At 38.7% G+C, this 22104-nt stretch overlaps 1 protein-coding gene across 1 annotated transcript in view; it reads left to right on the top strand.

Moving 5' to 3' along the window:
• Window positions 1-15323, top strand: part of LOC104280371 (M-protein, striated muscle-like) — a 72525-nt gene extending 57202 nt beyond the window's left edge. The window contains 9 exon segments of the mRNA XM_009878000.1: window positions 464-502; window positions 596-701; window positions 2451-2614; window positions 3680-3716; window positions 4017-4039; window positions 5656-5711; window positions 10724-10939; window positions 13782-13902; window positions 15112-15323. Coding sequence (XP_009876302.1) covers window positions 464-502; window positions 596-701; window positions 2451-2614; window positions 3680-3716; window positions 4017-4039; window positions 5656-5711; window positions 10724-10939; window positions 13782-13902; window positions 15112-15323 — 974 coding nt within the window.
• The last annotated feature ends 6781 nt before the right edge of the window (window positions 15324-22104 follow it).

Raw genomic sequence — 22104 nt, 5'->3', positions numbered from 1 at the left:
GAAAGAAGTTATAGAACTAGGTAATTTTAAAAGATTTCACATTTTTATTATGTTTTGCCATTCATTTCTTTAAGACCTTTTCCATGCATTGTGATTACTGTATTTTTTTAACTTCACTTACGTTTCCAAGCAAGTGGAGAAAAACCCTGTCCATCAGAATGTATATAGATGGGTTAGCATTCCAACTGAATAATGTCATTTACAAAGACAAACAAACAAAAAGGTAATACAGTTTTGTTCTGCTGAAGCAGTATTCATCAAGGCTGCAGTGAAGTAAAGCCTGGAAAACATGGAATAACAGGCTATATTTCTGCATTGCTTAGATTTTAATTCTGCTTTATAAGGTAGGTCCAATTTCTTTTTCAAACCTACTCAGGAGAATATTTCAGAGCCAGTACTTGTTCTATTTATTGACTGTGCCTCACTTGCACAGAGTCTAAGTCTCTGGATTTTATTTCCACAGCTTTTGCAGATCTGATGAATGAAGTATGCAGAAGGATTGGTAAGCACTTAATTCTCTTTTCAAATGAATGACTCATTGTGGCACTGAATGAATGGCTGCATGGCTACATAAAAACATGTGCTCCTCTTTCAGCTTTATCTGCGACAGACCTGAAAATCCAGAGCACAGCCGAGGGTATCAGACTGTACTCCTACGTTACTTATTATGTGGAAGATCTGAGAGTAGGCTGGGTACATGAGTAAGTACACCAAACGCTTTGCAGAAGTCAGTGCAATTTTGATTTTATAGACTCAGAAAGCCCCCGGATATATGAAAGAGACAAGACCCAGGTTTCTTCCCATCTTTCAAGTCCTTCTCTCATAAGGAGCTAGAATTACACCCATGTGAAACCAGTACAAGAGTCAGATGTTGGTGGTGCAGGGCCCTCCTGTCATTTCCCTCATGAGACAAATAGTACCATGTCGTGGGATGCTCTCAGGGCCATGTTGCTTCAGAGTGTTGGTTCCCACCTCCCAGCTGGGAGCTGCATCTTTCCGTGAATCAGTTTTAAGGAGTGATGTAAATATAACCTGAGAGACTGACAAGCTTTAAAAGAGGCCAGCACCGTTGGTTCAGAGACACCTAGCCCTGAGGTCTCCTTGTCTAGAAGATGCAGTTCATGGAAACTGGGACAAGCAGGCACGTCCTCTTAAATGCATGGGTTCACATTTAGGAGGCAAAGCAAGTTCCAGCGTGTGCCCAGGGCAGTAAAATCCAGACAGCACCTCCTGTGAGCACTATAAGCCTAAGACAGACAGAAGAGCTGAGATTTTAAAAAAGAATTTGAATGCCCAGCATCCTATAAAATTACTGGGAGTTGCATATCCAAATCCATGAGACAGCTTTGTATTCTCAGCAAGCATAAACAACATCCACTGGAAAACCCAGAGAAGTAAACAACTTAGATTGCTTCAAATCTATTATTACTCTTTTTGCAGTTTCACTTACTGTGGACATGGTAGTAGTTAGTCTTTAAGATGGAATCTGAATTACTGATCTCTCAATAAAATTCATGTAAATGAGGCACAGAATACTCAGGATATGCTGTAGCAGTCTGGCTGTAGTTATTGACACAGGTGCTAACTCGGAACTTGATGAGAAAAATGAAAGCTGCTTGAGGTTTTCCTGTTTCTTGGTGTCCATTTTGACCTGGTATCACCAGGAGTCCTAAGTATCTCAAAACTGTAAGTGAATATGAAGTACCATGCTTTCCTTCCCCTGCACCTCTCTTTAAATTCCCTCTCTCTCTTTCTCTTCTCTAATGAGTTATTAGAAACTAGTTTCATCTTGAAGCACATCCAATCAATCTAGAAATAATGTTCTTTGTCCCTTCAGTATATTCAAAGTTATCAGTATAAAAAGAAAATTAGTAGCTTATTTGACAAGTATCTTTTGCCTCATCCAGGGCAATTAATTGCTTAGCTAGGAAGCTGGGAAATTGGTATTTTTTGTGGAAGAAGATGTGTTTATGTCAGAGTATGTTTAATTGTAAATGCTAAAGCATAGCAGTGCATCAGAAAACATTTCATCTGGGCAACAACCACCATTGTGTATAGTCCTATATAGTTTTGCTTTGCCCAAGCAGAAATAAATTCATGCTACAAAGAGAATATGAACATTTGAGGGTGCATGGATTACCCTTCAGAGATCTGGCTTTTAAATGTATATAAGTCTTCTACAGCTCAGGTCACAGATTAAGATGCATAACCTTTCAGCAAGCTTTGAGGAAGAGATAGACCTTGAGCCAGGGAAGACTGTCATACCAATTCCACCCAGCTGGCCCACAGCTTTACCAAGAATTTGACTCCAGAAGATTCAAAATATGATGGCATACCATAGCACCCTGGAAATCATTTAGTAACTGCAGATACACTCAGTGACTCAACATGAGCATATCCCATTTATACTGCAGGAAAACAAAAGGGTAACATTGTTTTGTATTTTTCAGTGATACCCAGATTAAGTTTACAGAGCGAGTGAAGACTGGTGTCACTGGGGAGCAGATCTGGTTGCAGATCAATGAACCAACTCCACAGGACAAAGGCAAATACACAATGGAACTCTTTGATGGCAAAACAGGGCACAAAAAGACAGTGGATCTTTCTGGACAAGGTAGGCTATTCCCTCTGCTAACATCACCTGTACATGGGAATTACACTGTGGTAGGGTAGGACCATCTTTAGAAGGATCTTGCTGCAGACCTGTTACCGTTTGGACTGTAGGGTCTGTGTGTGTATCCAGCAGCCTGGCAGTGTTTGTGGGGCCAGTGCCATTTGTATTTCCCAATCTGTGCTCTCAGATCATAAATTATGAACGTCTTTTTCCGGTTCCAATTACGTGCTTACAGTTCGTGTACTGAGACATCAGCCCGATTTCTGAACTATCTTACAAAACCCCTTGTGTTGCTGGCATTGATTGGTAGTTTTAAATACAAGTTGTAGCACTGAATGCCTTCTTCCAAGTAATATTTGGAGGGGCAAGTGATGGACAATGCTTGTTCTGTTGCTTTCCTACTGCATTTCTTTGATGGATATAATAGAGCTCCTTATTCTTCAGAGATGTCAAGACCTTTCTTCAGCATCATGAAGGATTGTTAGGGGAACAGCTGAAAATATTTGGATTGACTGTTGGAAGCTTTTAGTCTGAGACACCTCTTAGGTCCTAGAGAACAAATTAATTCCTTCCAAACTGCTGAGTTTCCATCCCCAGCTGTTCCCATCCCTAAAGATTTATTTCGTGCCTGCAAGCTCTGTGTAAGGGCAATAACCTTATAATGATCTCCATGTTGCTCCTTCTGTACTCTATCTCCACTGTCTGAGAAAAGAGATTTCTGGTTCCCTTTCAAAGAGGGAGAGGTTGATCTCGCACATGATGGTAGCTTCACCTGAATTTACAAAGGAGACGGCAGTTTGCTGTTTTGTTTGTTCAGGGTCATTGGTGTGGTGCTTCAGAGCAGATGTAAAAAGCACTTGGAAAAAACCCAGATCTTTGGTATTCCACTGGTCTCCAAAGTGGTGGAACCATTCAGCATTTTAGGACTTACACATTATGCATGCATCCATCTATTAATATTTTTAATTATGTCTACATTTTAAACTTATTTCTACATTTTGTATTTAAACTTGTGATGATTTATCTCTGAACCTACTTTTAAAATCAACTTTTCTCTTTACAAAGCATTTGATGAAGCCTTTGCTGAGTTCCAAAGATTAAAGTAAGTATTATGCCATCCAAATACAGCAATGGCAGACATAAAATAATAACAGTATTTGTTTGTTTTGTGCTCTAGTTAACTGTATCCTGTGGAACAAATCCTAGTCCTACAGAAGACTGTAGGAGTTTTGCATGTGACTTCTTTAGTGTAACCCTTATATAACAGTTAGGTAACAAAGAAAAAGCAGTATTGCCAAATGATGATCCTAAACAGATTAAAGGCAGTTAAAAAGATATTTTTAAGCACTCTCAGTGAATTTTAACTGAAATCGGACTTTCTTTTTGTTTCTTTCAACTCCAGGCAAGCTGCAATTGCCGAGAAAAGTAAGTAGGCTTTCTTTGACAATAGATGCAATAAGCTGGTTAGGAAGGTTTTCTTCCTCTCCAGAAAGGTTATGTGTTGGAAAAGAGGGGGCATATATACATGTGTATGTGCATGTGCTCATCCTAAAACAAATTTGTCCTTACACAAAGAAGAAACAAGGATAGTGACCTTTTAGTGATTTAACGCTGGTGCACATTGCAGCTAATCATGTTTTACTTATGGGTTATGCTGATTTGTCCTGTCTAAGCTCCTGTACTCATTACCAGTTAGTCTTTTCTACTAAATACCTTTATTGCTGAGATCTCTCATTCATATTATCTGCACAAAAGTTACTTTGTTTTCAAAGACAGAGGAAATCACCTGGCTAGTTTTGAACTATCTGAAATGTCAAATAACTCTGCATTGCATACAAAAAATAGGCAGTAAAGCAACAGTAGCTTTTGTGTTGCTTAAAGACAGATTCCTGAATCTCCTCATACTTTTGCCTTTGTGTCGATTCCAACATAAAAACTAAAACAAAAGTATGGATTAATTACTTGAGGAATAAGTCATTAGAATTCATCTTGAATTACTAAGGTCAATATTGTCTCTGTTGACAGACAAATGCATGGAAAAAATGTAACACATCAAAAAATTCTCCCATGCAGATGACTTTCAAAACTCTATAAAAAGGAGGGCAAAACTGGCATTTGTAAAGTTATTGAACAAAAATACATAGAGAGATCAGAGTTAATTCCTCCTGGACATTTACTCTGAATAGAGCTAAGCTTGGATACATACAATGATGTCTGTATGTCCCGCTGGAGACAGCAAAAAGGGCCCAGTAATAGCTCTGCCCCGAGTATTTGATTTCCAACTTTAGACCTTTCGAAAGGGGCTGGCATGTTAATCGACATCACACAGTCCCATTCTGGTCTCACAATGTTGTTATCTCTGTGCTCCAGAGCACAGCTTTCGCAGAATACATTAGAGGAGAACATTCTGTATAGTCATTTCCTTCCTCTGCCCAGAGTATAATGAACAAAATCCATTTTCCAGAATAAGTGCACTAAAACCTGCATGTGATCAGCTTGTTTGTATTTGTGTGAGATTCCTATGGGACTCTGAGCTTAAAACTTGGCCAGATATCAATCTCATTTACCCCCAGATAGTAAAACAGTGAAATTTCATTGTGGTCACTGAGACTGAAGTTTGTCTTTGTATTTACATTAAAACATAATCTCCACTACTACATTAGATGTCACTCACTACTTTTTGAAAACATGACGTTTTTAGTTTACAACACTATAATTTAGAGTACCGGATCTCAAAAATTCAGATTAGTTGTGCGCACTCAGAAGTAACACTGAATTCATGGCAAAATCTGCAGAACACAGCACAAGTACTTTAATTCCCCTCTGTAAGTGACTGACACCAGCTATTAACACACCTTTTGCTGTAAATTCAACATTTTCTAAAGTCCAAGTGGTGTGCTAAGAATGCCAAATAGTCCTCTGCTAGTGCAGATATCAGAGACAAATAACTAAGATAAAAGTAAAGAACTACAGGGGGAAACAGAATCTGGGACACACTCGATTTTGAGACACTAAAGAAAATTACACTTATTTTTTTCCAGATCGTGCGCGAGTACTTGGAGGTTTGCCTGATGTTGTCACCATCCAGGAGGGCAAGGTACAGTAAATCAACTGAAGGTTTACACAACAGCCCAACAGCTTGAATGCCTTTCAGTGATGGGAAAATAGTCACCTTTTTTTTTTTTTTAAAGATGCCGTCTTTGAAATCTGCTACATTATTTATTCATCCCCTGCCTTCTGTACATAATTCAACAGTCTTACACAGATGGGTTTATGTATTCAGGGCAGTGTCTTTTCTTAAGCATTAGATAAAAGTGAGATGACAATGTGAGTTCAGACTAAAACTCCTTATATAACTAGCTTTTAAAAAATTCATGCACAGGTTTCACAGATTTTTTTGTAACAGGATATCAGGAAAGTTTTAATTCCTTTTTTTACAAGATAGCTAGCCATTCTGTGTCTTCTGCAGTTAACTTTCTTGCAACGTGGCAAGACAGTCACACCTATCAAGGCTGGCTTTTAAATGGTGGAAAAGTAGTAAACCATAATAATTCAAATCTCATCCAGACAAAAGGAGAAAATTTTATCTATTTCATTAGGGTAAATGAGAAGGAAGTCCAGAGAAGTCGCTCATCTTACACTTATTCGCATTTAGCTGAAAGAGTCTTGCAAGGCACTCCCAGAGGATCATGGCTACATCGATGGTTGCGTACAGAACAGATGACCCAGAAAGTCAGTTCTCCTTCTTGTAAATTTTCCCAGCATGCTGCTTCTACAAGTTGCTGCTTAATAGTGCCGAGACCAAGAAGTGCCTGCTCTTCACTTCCCGCTGGTCTGCCACTGGCCAGATCCTCTTCACAGAGTGTGAGAACATTGAAACAGAGCACGTGAATGTAATTGAAAACCTGTAACATGGCAACTACAGTAAGGCTGCTTCCTGATAATTCTGACTTTATCTGGCACTAAGTCAGCTGGGCTAAAAATATTTGATTATATACTGAGCAGAAGTGTTAAAATCTAAAATCTTGGTTTGAATTGCTTAACAATGTGAGGTATAGCATAGCCAACAGACAGTAGACTGCAGTAGTGCTAGGAAAGTAAAGTATGCTGGCATTATAAAATGAAGTAATGTTTGATTAAACCTTTCCTTAAAGGATTTAGCAGTTTGGGAAATGCTGTAGGAGCAGGTAGCAGTAAGTCATATGAGCATTGTTAACTGTAGGTAGAAGACACAAAGGACCAGAATAAATTTGCACATTCTCGGTTAATAGTGCTTATGCTTGGAGATAAGATTCTCATACTGCTTTGGCAGTGGTTATTTGGGTGATTATTACCAGTTTTAAGCTTTCTGCAAAAGAGAGTTGATAAGAAGTTGAGTATGAGCTCACTAAAGCAAAATGTGTAGTGTTTATAAAAAGGGAGTTCCTAAAAAATGAGTTGCAAAATCTTACCCAGACACAAACATTGTCCTTGAGAGCAAGGACATTTGTAATGTTTGCATAAGTGACTGAAAAACTCCCAGAACTTGAGACAAATATCCTTGACCTTATGTTTCTGCTTTCAGTAGATGATCATTTTGAGAAACGGAGTAGGACAGAGAGTCATCAGGGAAAACGGTGCTTGTTTGGGTGGTGTTGGCTTGTCTGGTTTTTGTTTGCATATATGCTGGAGAGAGGGGAATGCAGTTCTCTGTTACATAGTTCATGCAAATTGCACAATCATCAAAGATTTTGAAAAACCATAAGTGAGGTAGCAGAAGACTGGCAATTGCAAGCTTTGATTCTGAACACCAGTGCAGAGTTATACGAACAGATTGGTATCCCTACATTGAACTTCCAAGCATATGCATATCTCAGACTTTAACATTGTGACTGTGATGCTATTTATTAGGTTTTTGTATGTGAGCTGAAGGGTATGTGCGAGAACGAATGAACCAGTGCTTACTCAGTGTTAATCAAACAGTGTTCCAGATGGCCTAAGAGGCTTCCACTGAGAGACATAAATGCTCTTCAGCAGTGTGGTATAATTGGAAAAGGCTAAGTGTCAGTTTAAATTAGGGAAGAATTTGACCTGGCAGAGGATACTAGCAGAAGTTTTCTGTACAGCTGGTCAAATTAACCTAAGTGGTTGTTTTAATGAAGGACTGTAAGTGAGCATTATTTTTAAAAGGAGAGGCTTAGGATTCTCCCAGACAGGCACCTTCAGACCTAGAAGCAACATGTTACATCCTTTTGCGCACCAGCTCCCAATTCTGCCCTTCTGCCAGGGGTAGGTGCCCTCACAGGTAGGCTGGAAGAAGGAAGCAGGTTCCCTTGATTGAACTGCTTCAGTTTCCTCACTGGCACCTTAGCCCAACCCACCCAGGAATGTGAATTTGTGCTAATATGCAAAAGGAATGGCAATATTTGAAGTACAATGACCTATTTTCCTCTGCAACCTGTACTACCCTACTCATGATAATCTGCAGTGAGAGGTAGAAAAGGTGAAGGGTGGGCACAAAGGGTCTGGACCTGCAGCTGCTGGTTGCTCCAAGTGCACGTGCCTCAATGCTCCAGGTCCAGACTTGTTATGGGAACTCCTGTGTGGAGCTCTGAAATACTGAGATCCAGCTCAAAGAGATGGGGCTTACTCACCCAGTGTTTTGCAGCTAGATCAGATGTCGTGATAGATTTCATTCACTAGCCACAACATCTAGACACGTTTCCAGTTCTTTTTGCCACTCCTCTGCCTCAGAGAACTGTCAGAGCCAGAAAACTACAGGAAAAGAGGGATTATCTCGAAGGGGAAAGGTGCTAGGAGCACAAAGACACACTTTTTTTTTACAAAGATAAGAACTTCAGGTTGAATACTCCATTATAATCAGGGGGTTCAGTAAGTAATAAAGATACACGTAAGCAAAAAGAATCTCCTGCCCAAAGAAAAGAAAATCTGAAAGACATAGGTGCAGTCACAGTGGACAATCATTGCTCCTTGACTAAGCCTCCAAAATTATGGAATAACCTTCCAGAAAACCAAAGATCTCACCATCTACATAGTGAATTATAAGATAAATCTCTTCACATTAGTAGCTGGAAAATAAATAATAAGAACTGATAACACCAAGAGGAGCACTGGTGTCGAACATGAGCTAGTGATGCAAGGTTAAGCAAAACACAGCTATTTTAAGGAATCATTTGGAAGAAGAAAAAAGTTATCACTGCAGCATGAATATCTTTGAATTAAGGAGTACCGAATTAACGAGTCTAAATGACGCCACTGATAGAGCTGTCTGGACATCAGCTCATTAGCATCTTGGAGCGGCAGCTGGGGTCACTCGGTGGTGATCTCTTGCTTGCTAGAGAAACAGAAGACAATAAAAAAATACTGAGCACCTGCAATCCCTGGCTGAGGCTGAGGGCATGTTTGTATGGAGGGTGATAAGGAAAAGGGGGAAATATAAACTCTCTTGTTTACCCCTTATTTTTAGAAAAGATGGACCGCTAATGGCAATCAAAACCCCATTCACAGCAGTGGGCTATGAGAGAAGGCAGTTAACAGCCCCACATGGCCACCAGCCGTAGGTGCTGCAGGAAATCAGATAGAGGCCGTTTTCACCATGCCCTAACCACCTCTCTCATGGAACCTGCCCCTCCCTTGGTACCAAGAATTGTGTGTTGTTGATGAAGGAAAGACTTCCCCCTCCCTTTTGTTCTCATTTTGGTGCTTAGGGTATGAGGGATTTGCTTGATTTTTATTTTGTTGTCAGAGGCACAAAGATTTTTCATTTTTATAGAGGTATCATTTTTCTGATCGGCTCAATTCAGCAGCAGCCTTCTGTGTGTCTCTCTTCTGTCCCACCTTCCACCATCACACTACCAGATCAGAAGCAGAGAGCTGAAGGGAAGGTAGCCTGTATAACAGATTGCTCACAGTAGGTTTTTACCATGACAGCCTATAGGGCCAACAATATGAGTGTTCTTCAGTTGTCTCTATTTTTGATGTATTTTTATCAAGAGCCTTTTTTTAAAAATGGAAGAGAAACTTGATTCCAATCAAGCAGAAGCTTGTCTGTTCCTTAAGTGTCACTTAAGTCCATTCCTAATGAACCACTGAAGACCATTTACTCTGCAGTAAAATTTCTTCAGTTTTCAACTGAGAAAAAGTTAGATTCCACTTTGGATAACATGCTAAATTCAGAACAATGTACTATTTAATACTTAGATATAAATTAATTCCTCCCTAAATAGAGGTCCAGAGAAAGGCTGAAGTTTCATGTGAGCATTTTTCACATTTGATACTTGTTTTTGCAAACATTTTGAGAAGATTCCTCTGTGACCAGAGGAGGGGATCACTTGTATGTATTGCTATCTCCCAAACAAGAATTTCTCAGCTGACAATAAAAAAAGGAGGCCTGAACATTGTGTGCACAATAAACTCACTGGCCTACAGAAAGTATCCAACTGCCAGTGATGTCTCCAACAACTGACTCTCTGCCAATGAAGTTACCTCCTTCGGTCTGACAGGGCTGAATCCAGCCCTTAGGAACATTACTAACATCAAAGGGATATACTTAACACGAACACCAAAGAAAGGGTAAAGCCTATATTGGTTTTAGTTAAAAATAGTTTTACAGGAGTGTGTAAAACGATTCAAGTCTGTTGAAAGAGCTGTCAGGGCATAGTTTAAAAAGATCTTAGATTAACAAAATATTCCAGGGACACTTTGTTCTTATTTAAAAAGGTGGGTGCACTTTCGTAGAGTGATTTCTTAATGTGAACAAATCCATCTGATGATTCCACAAATTCTCACTTCAGTGTTTCAGATCTAACGCACAAATGCAGATAATATCTAATTTTATATTAAACAATACACATGGAGAAAGTTCTACTAATGATTATGAGAGCAGAGAAGGTCCATAAAATATTGAAAGGTTTTAACAGATTTTTTGAATTGAGTTCCTTCTTTCATGATACAGAAGACTGACAAAAATTATTGATTAGTGATGAGCATCCATGTACTAGAAGTAGAAAGCTAAATGGGGAATTGGAGCATTTGGAGAGTCAGGCACCAAAAAACACAGCACATGTTTACTGGCTTTTACTAGAAATCCTTCTGTCCTTTTTTCTATAGGCACTTAATCTTTCTTGCACCGTCTGGGGAGATCCTACCCCTGAGGTCTCATGGCTGAAGAACGAAAAAGCATTTGTATCAGATGCTAACTGCATGCTGAAATTCGAATCTGGAAAAAACGTCAGCTTTACCATTTCAACTGTGTCCACACACGACTCTGGGAAATACAGCATTGTCGTGAAGAACAAGTACGGCACAGAGACCAGTGACATCACTGTAAGTGTGTATATTCCTGAGGAAGAGAGACAGTCTGAGCAAGAGAAAGAAGATGAGAAAAGGAAAGTGTGAATTTAACACTAGAAAACAGAAGGATGGGGGAGATTTTGGATGATAGGCTAACATAATCTCTGTGTGTAAATGGCTTTCTGCTGTAGCAGGCAGCCTTGGTTTTTTCCATTCACTTCACTTTTGCTTCTAATATGCTTAATCGTGCCAGAGAAAATAGGGCCTTTCCTAAACATTTTCTTACTGCTACCTTCTCAAAACCTAGCTGTAGCATCTTCAGCCAGGCCAAATGCATGCAGGCTGTAAACACAGGTCTGTTGTTTGACTCTACAACAAAAATGGAAAGGGTGAAGAATTTGCTTCAGTGGAGGCAATTTATGAAGTAGATGGAAAGATAAAAAATTATCAAGGCATTTTTGAAGAGCAGATTAGATTTGTTCCAACTTTGGTAAAATAGCATAGATGGAATGTGTTAGAGAATTAAATCATGTAGAAATTAGTGCTGTTTTTTGTCTACATTAAGGCCCCTTTGCATTGCTGTGTTAATTTAGAGAGGCCTTAATATGGGTGTCATTTGCATCCATAGATATTGTTCGATCTGCCCAACTGGGGTAAAAGTACTGTAACATAAATGAAAATCAGGCTTATGAGGCCAGAATATTAATGTGTGCGTGTGTGTCTGCAAAAATGTATGAACTCTCCTCTGTGTTCACAAATAAACTGAATTCACTTCTTTCCTTCCATCACAAGCTTGTTGCACTGTGTCTTGTTTTACTACTCACACCTCTGGTGGTTTTGCACAGTACCTCAGCGTCTTAATGCTTTCACCACTGTAATTACCTCTAGCTTCCTTTCAGATCCCTGTTAACCTTCACTTTACTGTCCATGACAAAACCCACAATCGCATCTCTTCACACTTTTCTGTCTACACCTTCACTGCTTCACATCTCAACTCAACATGGTATTTTTGCAAACTCGGGCACAGGAATGATCTCATGAGATTCAGCAGACCTGCTCATTAATTTTGATTTAAGGGTTTCAGGTAAGTATTTTGTTAGACTGAGACCTTAGTTAATTTAATCCAAACATAGTAGTGGGGATCAGAAATAACATATTTTGTCAAGATCTTTTAAAGCTACAAAAAAGAATCTTCACTTGAACACAGAAAAAAAAGTGTGGGTTTTTTCAGATAAAAATGTTTCAAATAAAAACCCCATTTGTCCAGATCTTTGAACACAATTATATAGATCAAACACTCCATGTCAGTTATTTTACAATGCCACCGATTATTATTAGCTGAGGAAGAGCAATAGAATGTACATATACATCCATGCTACTGGACATGTATATGGTATGTGCATGTGATACAATATATGCCATACATACATATATACATATATGATCAGAAATAGTTATCAGCCCACTTGCTAATTAAGAAAGTGATGTGCCATATTAATAATTCTTTTCATGACTAGTCTCACAAGAGCACAATTCTTCACATCAAAATACAAAGAACTAACGTGTATGTTTTCAGTATAAGCATGATCTCTCTGCACTTTTCACATGCTTTCTCTTGTTGTTTTTAGCTACTGTGACTGCAGAAATAGTGCTGTTTCCCAGGCATTCATTTTGCTGCAATATTGGCATTTTTGTGAGGATGCCACTAGTAAGTGATGTACAGTTAATGGTCACTTAAACCCTTGCCATGTGAGCTTTACTCTCAGCTAATGTTACAGGTGAAATGGAAGCATGAGGGAATTCTTAACAGCTCAGGTAACAATAGATTTGATACAGTTATCAAAGGTGAAAGGGATGGTTTTTAAATTTTTTAAAATATTTTTTAAAAAATCAGTTTCTATAAAGGGCTAATTATTATAATATTAATAATTTAAAAAAATATATAACCAGATTTAGATCAGATTTATGACCTACCAAAACATTTTAGTGCTTAGCTTTATACATTAATAGTAACATGTTACGTATATCTGGTATAGATCTTTCTTCCAGAATACATTTCACATCACAGGGATTTTTAACATGAAATTATGTAAAACTGATGTGTTTTCGGCATTTCACATCACCACTGTATGTGCTGAAACAGCCTTATCTCCTCAAATAATTAAAACTCAAGTATCAGACTTGATGACATTATTTCAATGTTAAGCTTTTAAGTGTGTAATTATGTACATTAATGAATCAATATCTGTTATAAAAAAAGTTCAGACTATTTAGTCACAACAGCTGCATATCAGACAAAATAAAGCAGCTTAAATTTCAAAATACAGTCATGAGACTATCTATAATTTTAGATACAGGAAGCTTTCTAAGTGTAAAGAACTAATGTCAAGTTATTTGGTAATTTCGCTTAGCATGACATGAAGCCAGCTGAAGGATGAAAAGCAGGTCACTTCATCTTGGTCCCAGGACATACACCTTAAAAGCAAGTGTCACATCTCTTCCGTCCTCCAGAGTGCAAACAAGAGCATGACTTGCTCTTCACAGTACCTGATAACTGATGTTTATTACTTAGCATATTTTTAATAACAGTTGCATTTTGGCAGCAGTTTATTTCTATGACTTTGTCTTCAAAAATCTGCCCTCCTGCCTCTCTCCTTTTGGAAGATCTGTGAGGGATTACAAGTGGGCCATCTCCCAGATAACCGCCAGGACTCTGCTTCTCTGCTTTGGAAGACGTATGTGTCCCTGAAAGTTAAGAGTAATAGCTGCTTCTAAATGGATTGCTGTTAGGGATTCAGTAACGGTCATTTCAAACTGAATTTGTGATGTATCCACATTTCTCGCCTGTGCTCTTTTTGTTCTTGCTTTGCTTCAGGTGATTGTGATTTGTTTGTCAGGACAGACTAACACTGTCCAAGGTCAGAACCAAAATAATGTAACTGCATCTAAACAGAAAAAAACGACAGCAAGCAAACGGAAGGAAGGGGAAAAGAAAGGTAAGATCACTTTCACCTTTATGGTCTTCTACTCCAATGAAAAAATTGTTAAACATTCTATAGTTAATAGTCTGTGCCAATCAATATTTCTCAGGTCCCAAACAATGAAGTTTAGCGTATGCATCATCTTAACAACAAATGCCAACAAATCCCAAGTATGCATTGGCACGTTAAACCTCAGTAAAAGAGATTTAAATCAACAAATTTAAACCATTTTTCCACCAGGCTGCAAGTTCTCACCTTGGCTTACCTGGCTGATGGAAATTTTTGAAGCCATAATAAATACTTCCAACTTTCTGAATGCAGGCAAAAGATCTCTTAAGCATGTGTATATACACAGATGCTGTTATTTTCCAAAGTGAGATTTCAGCAGTTCGATCTTTGACACTTAAAAAAAGGCCTTGCTAATTAAAGAACCCTAAATGCCAAAGTGTTTTAGAAAAGCCTAACTGTGCAGCCACTACTTGTGATTAATCAGTTATTCACTCTTAGTTTTATGTCCATATTGAATGGTAAAGATGGAGTTATAAGTGACTACTTTTTTGTCCAATTTGGAGAAAGGGTAGAAAATTAAAAGCTGTCTAATGGTTCAGCATTCTTGTACATCACAGATTTTTAGTGTTCTTTTAGACTCTTACTATATAATTGCTACTTGGACATTGATTTATTCTTTATAACTGCCTCATGTAGAGGCACTTTAGCTCTAAATAAGGCCTAAATTCCAACATTATCAGAATATCTGTTTTACGTATTTTTGCCTAAGCATTTTTTTCTTTGCATGCATGTTATATCATTGCTGACAAAACATTTTATACTCTTACTTCTCTCCCCTTTGGGCTCCTAAGGCAGGAACAAATATTTAACTGCATTTCTTTCCTCGCTTGTCATACTATTACGGGTAACCTAGACATTTCTCAGCAGTCCTGTAAATGAGATGTCACATGTGGGAAACAATTATTTACATCTGTAAATGTTTTGCGGGTTCTAACCCCTCAATCTTTGAAATTAGAGACCATAAAGACTTGGGCTTGCTTTCGGCTCTGTAAAAAGTAGTAACATTATTTGTGATACTCAGTCTGTTTATATGTGTATAGGAAGAGGAAAAGAACTTAAGGCCATAACCAATGGCAGAGAAAAATGTTGCCCTACATAGCTGTGTTGCTGAGTATAGTAAATATAAGTGAAATTTTATTATTTCTCCTAAATCAGATTTTAGTAAACCACATGTACAAGAAATTATTGCTACAGAAGAGACACCTGATCCAAATGAAATCCCAGCTGTGGAAACAGGAAAGGATACAGAAAGGAACCAGCAAGCAGCAGAGAAGACTGATGGAAAGTCAACAGTAGCAGAAACAGTTTCTCAGCCCACAGAAAGCTTGGATAGGCAGGGAAAGAAACCACTGGGGAAAAAGCCCTGAGTAAACCCTGCTATTCTTGAATGAAGAATGTGATCTTGTTATGATCTGGATAATAAGTTCAAGCTGAGTCTTCATGGGTGGTAGGCTGGCGATGATACTCTAACACAGTATTTTATTAGTGTTTTTTATAACATTTGTAACACTTTAAATGAATAGTAGATGGCACTTACATCTCTACCAGATTAATTTCACTGTAGTTGTTTCTAAATACCTTAGTAATGACCCATGTACTGACAAGGTGATTATAATCACTAAAAAACGTCCATGATGAGCAGTGTTTATTAGAGCAAATCTTGTCCAGAACTGAAATATTTACTATGCTGTAAAAGAATGTTGATATCAGTTATGTGGATCTGTAAATTGGTATTTGTAGGCCACCACAGCTTGAGGCAGATCCCACTTGCTTTCTCAGGGAATCTACACGCAGTCCTCTTGATGCCACGTGGGCTGTACTTTTCACCCCGACCAGTTTGGCCATGGGGGAAGATCTCAGAAACATAACCATCTCCTATGGATGTAGGGAGGTTTTCTTTTGATTCAAGTTGCTTTGATGTTTTATCAGGTGGATCAGGATGACATCTGGCCATTTCCTATCACGAGACTCACATGATCGGCTCTTCAGTCCTCTACACTTCATTAATTCCCTCCCGGCCTTAGCGAGGTACAATGGATACAGCATTAACCCATAAAGTACCAGCTGCCCCACATGTTCATTTCTCTCTATGCTTTTTGATACAGCAATCATATTTCTGCTTCCAAGACCTGCTAAACCCACCGCCTCCTCCTCCTCCTTAGTGACGCAGCCCCAAACTACCCCTTTTTTGCCTCTCTAGGATCAGACACACTTGTTTCTTAGAAGGTAGCTTCATGGTCCTTGTAAGACAGGAGGAAACAGAAGCCAAAAACCTCTGCTTTACATCATTACTGCGCTCATTCACATTCATTACTGTGTTCATTCACATACTTATGTACTGAGGATATAAGAAAATATGACTCATTTGTGGATGCGTTTGTGGATACCTCAGAAGAAGCAGAGTTCAAGCCTGCTAATAAGCAAGCTGAGCTCAACTTTTAAGTGAACAGAAATTATTGAAGAAATAAAAATATTACCATTACTAGAAAAATATTTTTATTGATTTCAACTCTTAGAAGGCTCAATCATATTATAATGGATTTTTCAATTGATAGAGGATAAGTGATAGAAGATTGCTGAACTCCACTGATATTTCTAGGTTGTTATATCTAAGACAAATGCAGAAATCCTGAAAACTCAAGAAATATCACTTTCTAATCCATCCTTATAGAATTCTTAGCATAAGAAAACAAAGAAACTTAAGAGCATGTAAATGTGTAACACTGAGACACTGATATCTCTGATGGTAAGAAATCAGTTTCCTTCCAGGAGAATTCCAACAGATTTCAAATCTTTTTAAAACCAGCAGAAAGATTCCTGCTGGATGAAATACTAGATAGAGTGCTTATATGGGGGCAATTAGAGTAATAAAATCTGTGTAAACAAGGTAAAGGATTTAAAAAGTTTGGATAGGTCATTCTGAATGACAGAAAGATGGAGGATGTAACTGAGAAAAAAATTACATAAATCAAAATATTGACTGCTACACAAAAAAGCGGTGGGCGAAACTTAAAATACAGTCTGAACCACAACTAAAATCATCCTACTAGGCTTAGTATGTTTGACACATAGAGCTTGATTCAGTTCCACATTACATCTTGTTCTACATCTATGTATTACATCTTAAATTAGTATACAACTCGAGGAGCCCAGTAAATGATGCAAGTATAGGATCCATACAGAAATGCAGTAAGGAGCATTTCTGTGGTAGAAGGCTTTCTAAATGAGAACCTTAATGCCTACAAGGTTCTTATGCGACTACTACAGAAAATGGTAAATGTCTACAGATGTGGGATTACATCATTTTGCCAGAGAGTTGCAGAGTCCAGCCTTTCAAAACATTACAAAGCTACAGGTTGTTTCACACAACTCTCAACTCCTCTGTGCCATGGCAATTATTTCAACCTGCCTTCCTTCTCTAAAAATCCATCACTTCCCACGGCTCCTTCAGGTTGGGAGCCTATGACCCACAAACATCAGTGGTGATGTCTAAGTTATATATAGAACAGATTGTACCACCGAGAGCCTGATCCAATTCCTGCAAAATGCCACAGGGGTCTTTTCATTAGTTTTAACAGAAAACAAGCTGGATCTCAGAAGAATGTTCTAAAAATGCCCCAAATCTCAGATTACAAAGCCGTGCTTTTGCTCACTGTGAAGCCAATGGCACATCTCTCTTTTGTGTCATTGCGGCAGAATCATAGGCTAGGCCTTTAGCCTCTTGCTGAAAGAAAAACCTGTATTTTCTTGATATTTCAATTAAAATCCACTGAAAATACTTTAAAAAGATTTAAACTAAAATGCATGAGGGTCTGGGAGGTTTTTTTGGTTAAATTTGGATGATTCCTCAAAAAAATGGAAATGCAGTCACATCAGTAATTTTCTCGTGGAAACTGTTATCCATAAGCATAGTGTTGTCATGCATCGTAAATTATACATACAAATAGACACATCAAATATTAAAAACACACTCTTTTTATTTTGATTATTTAAGCTATAGTTGTTCACAAATGTATAACAAAATGTTCACAATATTAACAGAATTATACTAAAGTATATTAAACAGAGTATATTAAAGTTCATTATGTTACGATGGTTGAATATTTTTTTCTTGCCATCTAAATGTATAATTTATTTTCTATTCACCATGAACACTTTCAAAAATTGTTTCAGTCTCTGTCCACTATATAATGAAAGAACTCAAATAATTTCTGAAGCAACAGATTCTCCTATCAGGCACACAGAACTATTTGACTACATGTAAGATAAGACACAGGTTGCAATGTTTATCTGAAGTGCCACTTCTGGATAATACCTTCTTTCTACATATTCGATTCCAGCATGCATTACTCTTTATATTGAAATTCGAAGGTGTCCTTGAGTTCTTCTGAGAATTAGTTCTGGATTTGTTAGTCAATTATTGAGGATGATCTGTCTGCGGTCTGAGACTGAAAAACCATAATTTGGTAACACATAAAGCCATAATCCTTGAAGCAGCCAGTTGCAAAATGAGATCATCCTTAAACTAGCATAGGGTGGACTTCTGCTCTGTATCCTTGAGCAATACCTATCAGGTGAATGCATGAAAGATACTCCATTTAAGCTCCACTCACACTGACCAGACAGACCTCTGAAACAAGTCTTTCCACACAATTTTTGTCTTGATAAAAGGACATAAGTTTCAAGAATCGAAGCAAAATATTGGCCAGGGAAAAAAGCAACAAAGGCTGTAAAGAGAAAAACGTTAGTGAAAACTGCTCTGTTCCACGAGGGCTTCTGGAGATGAATGTACTGTGAGAGAGATGGTGAGGGGATGAGACTGATGGCAAGGAGAGGAAGGAAGGCACCAGATCTGGTTGCAACTTCCACTTAACGTTTTCATCGCTCACATTAACAGGATCAGAATAAAACCTCCTACTTAATTACACCGTGATTCTGGGGAGGCTAAGGAACCTCTCAACAGAAGGCCTGAAACCCTATCATATCTACTATCGGAAAATGGTTTGTGAAACACCTGCTAATGATTGACAAGGAATGGAGAAATACTGTTCACGAGACTTGATCTGAGTGTGCTGACTTAATCAAACACCCTAAACCTACAAACAAGTCCATCAGCCACAGCGGGACTATTGTTGTGCTTAAATATTTCGGTGGCTCAAGGTACAGCTCCTTACAGCCCTGAATCCTGGCTATTAACTTTCGTCATATTTTCTTTCCAACTGTTAAGTGGGATTAAAAAGATAAATCAAATTGTTATGTTCTGTTATAATGTCATTCCAATCTCAGAGAAGTTATTGAAACACTCCTGAGAGGACACATGCATGACTAAGATGCAGAGAAAAAGAGCCTTTCAGGTTTACTAGGGGTTAAGGTATCACAGGTAAGAATCTAAACAAGTAAAAAAGAAGAAAGATGTCCTGACTGCTGTAATATGAGTGGGGGTGATGGTGGGTATGGAATAAGTACCTCCTCTGAACAATGGCTTCTGGCTGCTGTTAGGCACACAAACGGGCAAAATGGCTATCATCACTGATACCAGCCTTTTTTTGTTTTTCAAACTACTGTAACAACTTCTTCTTTCATCTACAAACACCAGCAATATGCTGAGCACTCAGGGATGGATGCAAACTGGCAGTTGGTGCTACATCTTTACATCTACAGTCCTCAACTCCCTGCAGAATCACAAATTTTCCGAGACTTTCACTCAAGCCATGCTTAGCACCCTATATGCTCCCAGACCTGAGATTTACCCCTGACACCCTGTATCCTAACCTGCTGGAGACTCTTCATCATCTCTAGCCCAAAGCAGGCTACCTCTCCCACACGCTGTTGTTGCTAGACATGATCAGGCAGCTGAACAGCCAAAGAGCCACAGATTTAAACAGGGCACTAGGTTACACACTTTCAATCCCCCCCCCCCCCCCCCCCCCCCAAAAAAAAGCAGTTGCTCTCATCATGCCCTCCCCTGTTCCCTGTTTCCTGTGGCCTGAAGGTTTAACTACCTGTGAGCTATGGTGCAACACAGATCACAAATCATGCACAGACATAGAGAGATCCTACCCACAGCGCTACGGTGTGCGCTCCACACACACACAGAATGGAAACCGATCTCGCTTGGCGCAGCTGTGGAGAACACACACCGTTTGTACAGCTTGTTTGTAATCTTCTGCTAGTACGTGCAAAAAAGTAGAGAATACAAAAGGAAAATACTGAGGCCTGTCTACTCCTGTAGCCTTCTGATTGTCTGGATATGGTAAATTTGGACAAAATGACAATTTTGCCTGGATAGGATAGTTTTTGATTGCTTGAATATGACAATGTTTGGAAACACTACCTAAAGGGAAAACATTTTGTTTTCAAATAAATTCTCTTTCATCAGAACCACCTATTCCGGGTCCAAAATAGAAAAGGATGACTTATCAGGTTGTCAACCCTTTTCACATAAAGACACTTCTGCCACCTAAGAAGGTTCCCTGCTTTTGGATTAGGCTTGATTTTATAATAGGATCTATCTTAAATTTGATATTCGAGAACATACAGTAGATTTAGTCACTCCCTCTCTTATCTCCCTGTGAATAGGGCCTTCTGGTGTTAGAAAGGAGAATCCTCTCAACAGAAAATACCCATTTGCTCTTATGACCAGCAAAGATAAGACCTCAGGAACACAAGTAAAAATATTCTGTTAGAGCAACTGCTGATGCGGTTACCCTCATGAACTAAGCAACTAAGATGCCAAATTAGAAACTTGGTAAAGCAGGAGAATAATCTATTAGCGGCAGTTCAGACTGTGTGTTTGTCACAGATGTTATGCTAGTGTAGCTAGGTAATTATTATTACAACATTATATACAAATGTGAGGCCTCTTCAGAAAACTACTGCATCTGAAACATGGTTGCACTGAAGGGTGGAAAATTGCTCCATTAGTCTGTGTTGCATCCGTGTATCTCAAGTCCTGGAAAGCATTCCAAAATCAACTCAGAACTTCTGACACAACAATAACATCATCAAAATGGGCAGGTGTGAAACCTGACCTTTCCTTTTACATAGGTATAATATAGTCACTCTATCCATGTAATTCTGTGTTTGTCCTATTCCATGAACTGTTTTCTTGAAAATTCCAGCCTGCATCTTATACAGGAATAGATTTTTTTTTAGTTCCATGCTCTAAAGGATTGAAATATTTTATCTGCAAATAGGCAAAACTCATTGACTGTAATCTTTTAGGCAGCTTGTCCAAGGAGGAACAGATGAATAAATAGACCTTACTTCTTTCTAAAACTGGTTGAAGATGGACTATCACAATAAATTTTTTCTGTATGCTACTTTGCATGTTAGTGTGCCTTTTTGTCAGTTGCACTGAACACTCCTTTTTTTCTCATGTGACAATTACATAAAACCTGTGGGAGAGCCCAAAATGGCTCTAATACAAGAGTGGCAAAGCCAGCTTCTAATAAAATTCTTATTAACAGATTGGCAAGTGAAAACAGACAAATAAAATGGGCTCCAGCTCCATCCCTGGAAGTGTTCAAGGCCAGGCTGGATGGGGCTCTGGGCAACCTGGTCTAGTGGGAGGTGTCTCTGCCCACGGCAGGGGGGTTGGAACTAGATGATCTTTAAGGTCCCTTCCAACCCTGACAATTCTATGATTCTATAAAATAAATATTACATGAGTAATGATAAAACATTTAACTCGCATTCAGGAACCCTAAAATGTATTTCCAACTATACTACTTCTATTTTTTTTTTTCCACACTGCAAGTTGTTTGGGGTGAGCCTATTATCCTGGTTTAGCACATACTATGCCCCAGTACCATCTGAGGCCTGTGGGCAATGGTGTGACTCAAGTTAACAATGACACATAATCAAGCAAACGTCAGTGAGCAGCAGCGTGAATCACAAAGGCAATGGGCAATGAAGCTGCTGGCCTGAAACACGTACCAAGCCTGCCGGATACGTTTTGGTTTTGCAATTCTACGTTTTCACTAAAAAAAAATAATAATAAAATATTCTTTTCCAGTCTCCCTTGGGTAGACCAGTAACTTTCAAAAGGAGGACTCAGTGGCTGAGGTGTGAAGCAGCGAACACCCTGAACGCGAGGTTTCTTTTGAAACATCCCCGCTACGAGGTGTTAATTCCGAGACACGGCTC

The sequence above is a fragment of the Apaloderma vittatum genome, unplaced genomic scaffold (genome assembly GCF_000703405.1).
Source record: "Apaloderma vittatum isolate BGI_N311 unplaced genomic scaffold, ASM70340v1 scaffold5941, whole genome shotgun sequence".
In the NCBI taxonomy this organism is placed as follows: domain Eukaryota; kingdom Metazoa; phylum Chordata; class Aves; order Trogoniformes; family Trogonidae; genus Apaloderma; species Apaloderma vittatum.
The sequence above is the reverse complement of the archived record's forward strand: the minus strand, read 5'-3'. Positions and strand labels throughout refer to the sequence as shown.